The sequence below is a fragment of the Ceratocystis lukuohia genome, assembly GCF_044167205.1.
Source record: "Ceratocystis lukuohia strain C4212 chromosome Unknown Supercontig6_pilon, whole genome shotgun sequence".
NCBI classification, from domain to species: Eukaryota; Fungi; Ascomycota; class Sordariomycetes; order Microascales; family Ceratocystidaceae; genus Ceratocystis; species Ceratocystis lukuohia.
The window spans coordinates 1,983,925-1,992,049 of NW_027263525.1; the positions used below are offsets into that span (position 1 = coordinate 1,983,925).

General features: G+C 47.4%; 2 protein-coding genes across 2 annotated transcripts; one reads left to right on the top strand and one right to left on the bottom strand.

Moving 5' to 3' along the window:
- Window positions 1-2,253: 2,253 nt before the first annotated feature.
- Window positions 2,254-3,811, top strand: HOO65_060470 (Serine/threonine-protein kinase hal4; the record flags this gene model as incomplete). Its single annotated transcript, XM_071003859.1, has 2 exons — window positions 2,254-3,591; window positions 3,749-3,811. The coding sequence occupies 2 exons, from the start codon at window positions 2,254-2,256 to the stop codon at window positions 3,809-3,811; spliced, it is 1,401 nt and encodes a 466-aa protein (XP_070857820.1).
- Window positions 3,812-5,391: 1,580 nt separating this feature from the next.
- HOO65_060471 (uncharacterized protein) lies at window positions 5,392-6,944 on the bottom strand (the record flags this gene model as incomplete). Its single annotated transcript, XM_071003860.1, has 2 exons — window positions 5,392-6,568; window positions 6,655-6,944. 2 exons carry the CDS (start codon window positions 6,942-6,944, stop codon window positions 5,392-5,394), a joined length of 1,467 nt encoding a protein of 488 aa, XP_070857821.1.
- Window positions 6,945-8,125: the final 1,181 nt, after the last annotated feature.

Genomic DNA, 8,125 nt, shown 5'->3' on the forward strand with positions numbered 1-8,125 from the left:
GAGGTTGGGTGGCGTGAGGAAGCATGCATATGATTCCAATGCTTGTATAGAGATGTTTGTATCTTAATTTGTAGTTGCTTGCATGTACAGTGCAGTATAAGCAATGCTTGCTCTTCAAGGGTGGTTCCGTCGTGATATTTTGCGTTGCAAAAGCTAGCAAAAAGCAAAAATAGCTAGAACCCCTCCCCAAAAGTAGTGATGAAAGCAGTCCCAAAGTTGCAGAGACGGTGGCAGAGAGCGGGAACGCCCTGCTAGTGCAAATAATAGCATATTGCTATGCAGGAAGTGATGTAACAGGGTGTATTTAAAGTTCCAAAGGTTTGGGGTTGAGGTTCGGGGTTTGAAGTAGGTAAAAGTAGAAAGGACTGAAGAATGGCGGCAACTGCCTCGAGACAACTGCAGCTTCCAATGTCTTGTTGGCTCTCCATAGCCTCACAACCACGCGCTCCTGCCTTTTCCCCTCTTGAAAATTTCTGCTCATCGGCTTCTGCTTTCTCTTCTCTCAAGTTTGCTTTTCGTTTCCATCATTTCTTGCCTTCTTCTTCATCGCTTCCGCCATCTAAAAGCCTGTTTGCGTCTTCTTTGTCTCCTTTGTCCTTTGTCCTTTGTCCTTTGCCCATTTTTTTTTATTATTTTTCTTTATACCCATTGCCTAGCTTGTCGGCGAATCCAGTGTTTGCTATTTTTCTTCTTTTTTATACTGCATTTAGAGCGACTGATATTTCTCACGAAATCTAGCCATATTCAACCTAAAATCAGCGTTATTCTGTGTTCTCAATCCATCATCGTCACTGCCTATTTCATCTTGGTCCTAGAAACCAAGTGAAATCCTCTTTATTCAAACAGAGACCCCCAACTCTCTCTCTTTCTCTCTCTCTCTCTTCCTCTCGCCGTCAATCCTTTTGCTAGAGGAGAAGATCCTGGCCAAAGTTTTATCCAGCCAACCAAACGCAACCGAAAAAAATCCAGCGTTATTTTCTGCCGTTTTCCCTTCGCTTTATTTCTTTTCCCTAGATTCTCGTTTTTTTGTCCTCGGCAGATTGACACCACTACGATTCAGTTCTAGTGGACTAACTACTTGTATTATTGCCGATTCTTCTCTCGACTTAACCTAGTTTGTTCGCAACACACCCCACCCCTCGGGGTTGATGCCGGAGATTCTCCATTCTTTTTCTTGTGCAGCTTAGCTTTTTCTCTTAAGGAAAGAAAACCTCAACAGCAGACATTAAAGGTTAGTCTACCCAGGGCCCCAGTCCAGCCAACCCAAAGCAGGCAGGTAAAAATGCAATAAAAAGCCCTAGGAAAAAAAAGGCTGCATTAAAAAACTTTGCTTTTGGCCAAGGAGCAGAACTAGTCTAGCTAGTGTACACTTTTCTTGGGTTCTACTTAAAGCTCATCTCCCATCCAGCACTATTCGTTGTCTTTCTTTTTTTTTTTTCTTTCCCAGAGTCATTGACTGACCACCAGACAACAAGACTTGACCAGCTTCGCCGTCACTTCACCTTCGACAGCCACTTCTGTCCTTCTAGGGCATCTGGCTACCGAGCACTTTTGCTCACCGGCCCGTATTTCTTTTTGCTTCTTCGATTTCTTGCAATTCTCTCATCGACTTCGTCTTTTCCAATTCGCTAAAGAACCCCCCCCCCCCATCTTTTCGCCTATTACCACCACAGAGTGTGAGCTACACCTGCGTTATATATTTTTGCTTCTTCCTGTATGTGTGCAACTGTTCTTGTGTTGAATACACTACTCCCATACTCATACTGTCCTTGCCACTTATTTCTTGACGTCAGAAGTACTTTTTTTCTTCTCTATTTCCTTGCCTGGTTCCCATGACAGCACATTTCAAAAATTAACAAACCACTATTTGGCCTGCCCTTTGCAACTTTTGTGCTCACCTCACCGTACACATTTAAAAAAGTCACTGCTTGGCTTACTCAATAGTCGAAAGATCAGTCAAATTTAACTAACTGCTCAAACGTTAGCTTTACTTTTTCTCCTTGGTCTCGCGTGTCTAGGCCTTCTTAGCATTTCTTTCTTTTGACTACGCCTCTTGTTAGTCAAACTAGCCCTCGATTTCGCAAACACAAGTCAAGTCATATCTGGAACTGCAAAGGCTCGCAAAACCAAACTTGCACATATACATTGAAACATTTGACACCGCTTCTTACAATCTTGTGCCCTGAATCTTTCCGAACACCTACTCGCAGCGAATCTAGAGTGCTTGAAATCGAGTCAGAAATGCCGTCTACCATGTCCCCTAAGGACTCTCCCCTCAGCTCTCGGGCTTCTTCGATAAAAAGCATCGACCATCCCAAAAAGTCGCCCCATGCTGCTTCTCCCGACAGTGTGCCTGAAGAGCAGCAGCCGAAGCCTGTCTCTGGCGGAATCAAGTTGCTTTCTCGCATGTTTTATGGCCGCGATAGTACTCCTCGTACGCCTACCGAAAGCACCCGCCCGAGAGGCTCTAGTTTTACTAGCTCCCCGAATACCCAACCCACGTCAAATCCTTCCAATGTTGTTCGCACCACAACCACGCCCGTAGGTGCCGGCTCTATGGCTCCTCCGTCTCGCAAGGGCACCCTGGACCCCAACAAGACAAAAATGCCCCGCTTCTACCTTGATCCCGACCCAGAAGCTCCTGGCCATTGTCACCACAGTCACCACCTCAAAAGTAGTGTCAGGCAGGAAAAACTGAGCAACATGTGGAAGAGCTGGTTGGGAAAGCACTATAACGACAGCAATAATGGAACTAACAACGAAGATCTGTCTCTAATGTCTGGATTCGCCGATATGAAGCTTGAGAAGAAGAGCTCGAACGAGCGCAAGGCCATTCTCAATGGCACCGCCACCTTCGAAGAGAAGTACGGAAAATGCCAGGAGGTCATTGGCAAAGGAGCTTTTGGAATTGTCCGCATTTCTCACAAGCGCGTTCAGAACGGTTCAGAACGGTTATTTGCCGTCAAGGAGTTTTGCAAACGCGAGGATGAAAGTGAGCGCAAGTATTCCAAACGTCTGACATCAGAGTTTTGCATTTCATCCTCCCTCCACCACTCCAACGTCATCGACACCCTGGATCTCATCAAGGACGAGCGTGGCGTGTACTGTGAAGTTATGGAGTTCTGTGCCGGTGGTGATTTGTATACTCTAATCCTTGCCGCCGGCAAACTGGAAACCAAGGAAGCAGACTGTTTCTTTAAGCAGCTCATGCGCGGTGTCAACTACCTCCACGAGATGGGAGTTGCCCACCGTGATTTGAAGCCGGAGAACCTTCTGCTCACCACTAACGGCGCACTCAAAATTACGGATTTCGGCAATGGCGAGTGCTTCCGCATGGCTTGGGAAACCGATGCCCATATGGTCTCTGGTCTGTGTGGCTCTGCGCCCTATATCGCCCCGGAGGAGTATGTTGAAAAAGAATTTGATGCTCGCGCTGTTGACGTCTGGGCTTGCGGTGTCATTTACATGGCTATGCGCACCGGTCGTCATCTCTGGCATATAGCGAAGAAAGATGACGACGAGTTTTACGCCCGTTACCTTGAAGGCCGTCGTGAAGAGGCCGGATATGCTCCTATTGAGAGTCTCAATCGCGTAAGTTTATCTTGTTCTTTTTGCCTTTTTTTTTCCTCTTCTTTATTTCAGGCAACAGCTTGGCTAACTAATTTCTTTTGGCAAACAGGCTCGGTGTAGAAATGTCGTTTACTCTATACTTGATCCTAATCCCAAACGCCGACTGACTGCTAGTCAGGTCATGAAATCGGAATGGGGCCGAGAGATCAAGGTCTGTAAGGCAGGTGAAGAGGGCATCTAATCACTCGCAACCACCCAACAGCGGCACCTCAGATGCAAAGCCATATACGGATGAGCTATACACGACACGCACACTTTCTCCCAAGTCAACACAACTACCTGTCCGCTCAGGAGATGAGTCGACCTTTCTACCCTTCTTCTTACATTTTTTCTTACGCTTCTTTTGGTCGTCATCTTTTTTGCATCCTCTGCCTATACTATTTACATCCTTTTTTTTTTGGCAGAGCTGATATCATCTGGCCATCTTTATTACCTTTTTTTTTCCCCTTATTTAGTATACTCTATATTTCCTATATTCCTAGGCCTGAAACACAGCCTATGAATGCAATCATGATTCTGGGACGGTGGGGAATGGAGTCAATGGTTTCCTTTTTTTTGCTCTTTTTGTTATTTTTGTTCTCTTTGCCCATGTTTACTGCAATTTTCTTTTCATCTTCTTTACGTATATGGGCGGTGGACTTTTCTTGTTGACGACGACAACCCTAAGTCTGACTCTACGTGTGCGTGTACGGCAATAGCGCTATTTTCTTTTTATGAGGTATGAGGCTACGGAGAAGCCACAAGACAAACATCATTTGTTGTTTCCGATCCGATAGTATAGGTGGAAGAGGAAGATTGAAAGGCAAAGGGAGGGAGGGAAGGGGAGTCTAGATAAGCAGTGTCTGCCCCCTCAAATAGACATATCGATTATGAAACTCTTGTGGAGGAGAATAGGATAATGTCGTGATTTCATGTGCCACAGGACGTATCAAGTAACAATCGGTATTAGTCTCTACTCTTAGAGTATCGTGAATAAAGACTGAACTCTTCGATCAAGCAACAATCCTCGAGTTATAACAAGATTTTATGTGATGGGGCTGCCCTACATGATATGTATGGACGAAAACTAAAAATACGTATAGAGATGTATAGCCAATCAGGCTTACCACGACCAAGCAGCTCCACGAACACATGCATCACAGGACGTAAAAGATATCTGAAAGAACGTGTGTGCTGACATTGTAGCTAGGGGTTTTTAGTGGTTTCAGACCTAGGAAAGCAAGTGGCAGAGAAATTATAGCCCAAAATAAGACCAAAAATACAAGCAAGACATGAGCAGGAGCGACGGAAACAAACCATTATGAGTAGGTAGAAAGAAGGCCTGATTATACAAATAGCAGAAACACGAAAGGCGCAAAATCAAAATAAGTGTGTAAGTGATGGGATCAAGTGCAGCATAAAGTCTGAGGAGAAAAAAAAAAATAAAATAAAAAATATCGGTTAAGAAAAAAGGAGGAAAAAATAGTAATAGGGCAGACTCCGGAACACAAGAAATAGACAAAAAAAAACAACATAGGAATTAGGCCAAGAAGAGAAAGGAAAAAAAAGAAAGTCCCAAGTCCGCAAGGTGGAAACGAGAGCCAACCTTGCGAGAGATTTTTGAAGAGATAATCATCGTACAAATGAGGAATCGGAATAGACGGGAGGGTATCCAAGAACAAGGTAAATGCGAGACAAATACGAGACATACAGTGTGTGGTAACAGAAGGAGAAAGGATAGAGGGAACAGAGGATAGAGTCAGAGGAACAAGTGTACAGAAATCATGAGTGGAATAGGTCCCATGCTCTACTGCACAGCGTTAAGAACTCATCCTTCTTTGCCCGCTGAGTCTCGGGGCTGTCACGGCCATACCCGAACGGCCCCTGTCTCTGGGCGGCAGGTCCATGGCCCAGTGGGGGGGAGGCACCCTCCTCGTACTCAGCACGGCGACGCTTAGATGCCGACGAGGGGGCAGCCGCTGCATGGGCAGTGGGCTGCGGAGAAGGTGGTGTGGGGGGCTGGTGGCTACCGTAGTGCACGATCTTGGGCAACAGTTCGGGACGGCCGCCGGCCAGCTCAGCCTGGGCCTCCTCGGCACTCTTGTACTCGCGGGTGCGGGCACTAGGCATGCCATGTGTCATGCTAGCAGGCGGGTGGCCAGGTGACGGCAGCGGCTGGGCAGAACGCAGCGGTGGCGCATACATGCTAGAGTGGTGGTGTGAAGCCTGTTGTTGTGATGACTGCGGCTGGCTGGACTGATGGTGCTGGTGATGGTGCTGTTGTGGTTGCGTGGTAGCGTGCTTGGGCGTCGCATTATCGTTGTGTGAGGGGCCGACCTTGCCAAAAACGTCGCTAAGAGGCGGGAGGCGGTTGTTGGTTTGGTTGGCAGGCACGTGGTGGATGTGCGAGGTGTTGCTGAGCTTAGTGCCAGATTGGTTGGTGATATGGCGGGTCAAGGGGTGACCGCCCTGGCCAAGACCAGTAAAGGTCTGGCCCAGCGGAGCGGACTGAATGACACGCTCGTTCTGGAAGCCCTCGTGGGCGGGAGCCATGATGGACAGGCCTGGAGGGGCCTTGTTGCGGCGAGACATTCCCGGAGTCTTAGCACTAAAGCCACCATCCTTGGCTGTGGCAATTCCATTGGGGCCGCCATCCTTGGCTGATTGCTGCAATAACCGCGCCTCAATGATAGCGCGCTGTTGTTCACGAACAGTCATGCTACGCTGCAGTTGCTCCTTCATATTGGGGTCTTGTGTCACAAGGCCAGGTGACAGGCAGGCGATGCCAACTTCCTGGATTCCCAAGCCATCACGAGCGGTCAGGGGAGGGCGAGCGGTAGCAGCACCAGAGCCAGAAGGTGCAGTCTTGGATAGATCCAGTTTGCGAGGGCGGTGGCGCGTGGTAGGCATTTGGGGAGAGGTAGGCTCTTTCTTGACGGTAATGGACGGGACACGAGGACTATTACAAGCGGAGAGGTTAGCAAAGCTCAGGAAGACATGCGAGGCGCAATTGGGTGATTTGGTTAGAAGTAATAGGAGACTTACACGCTAGAAGGCGGCGACTTTCCGGTGTTTTGCTGGTTTCTGGGGCTGCGGCTTCCGGTACGATGCGAGGAGCCTCCAGCTTGTCTAGTGCTGGCGCTGGGGGTGCTGTAGGAGTAGTTGTTGATCCTTGAGCTAGCAGGCGAGGTGGTCACAGGAGCTCCAGAAGCAGTGGAAGCGGGAGCAGCAAAATCATGGGCGTTCTTAGAAGAGGTTGACTTGGAAGAAGCTTGGTTGGCGGCTGAGGAAGAAGGGAACGAGGGCCGATCATGAGGAGCCGGCGAAGGAGCCATTATGGCAGCACTCATGTTGTATGTCGTAGAAGAAGAAAAAAGGAGGAAAAGAAGATGTACAGGCGAGGAGGATTTCGAGCTCTTTTTTCTTCTTGCGTCTTCGAAAAAAAAAAAAATAGGAGATCCGGGGGGGTCTTCTAAAATTCCAGAGAAACAAAAATAGACAAGAGAGCTTGAGAGGAAAGAGGGAGGGATAATAAAGACTAGTTTCCTCAAGAGAAGGCAAGAAAATAAAGGATGAAGGAAAGAGAAGGAAAGAGACAAGAGCAAGGAAGGTGCAGCAGGTGCAATTCAGGTCAAGTTCGGTGAGAATCACAAACCAAGTGCAGCGCAGCAGGCAATTGCTCTAAAAGTGACCGTGTCTCGTCTCGTCTGGTCGCAGCTTCCTCGTTTATCCGGCTATGTGCCCTGGTCAAAAAATTAGGGAGTAGAAAAGGACGAAGAAAAAAAACAAAAAAAAGAGAAGAAAAATAGCAGGGAAGAAAAAAGAGCGTTTGTTTTTTTTCTGTATATTGTTTTCTTTTCAAATCTTTGATCAAGAGCAGCCAGAAATAGCCGATGGAGGGGGGAGAGAAAATGGGAAGAACCGTGACAAGAGAAGGTGAAGAATCAAGAAGGGAAGAAGCAGGAAAAATAAGAACGAACTCGGGACGAGGGAAACACGTCAATCTATAAGATGGAAGGAACTTTGTCGTTGAGGTCTGCAATTGCAACAACAAAATAAAATCGAAACGAGGCTAGTGCCTGGATTGGCCTCGCCCTGGCTCCTATCGTAAAACCGACCTGAACCTGGAACTCAAAATGGAACTATAATGAAGGGAATAAAAAGAGAAGAATAAGAAGGGAATAAAAGTGTCGCACTAATATTTCCTTGCCTGTCTTCGCTTCTCGCTTTTGTTGCTTGTCCTTTGCCGCAGCAAAAAATAGCAGTAAATTGAATTAAAAATGTGGCGCGGAGATTTGCAAGGTTCAGGCTTTGTCAGGAGGGAGGGGTTTAGCTTGGAGCAGACGAAACGACACGAGCAAGAACAGGTTCGAGACAGGATGACAAGGAAAAGAACAGAGAGAGAGAGAGAGAAAGAGAGAGAGACACCACAGGTGGGAGCCAGTCAGCGTAAGTGGTGGGTCGCGAGTGGCGATGTGAAGAAAGAAAGAAAAAGAAAAGAGGGAAGGGGAGGGAA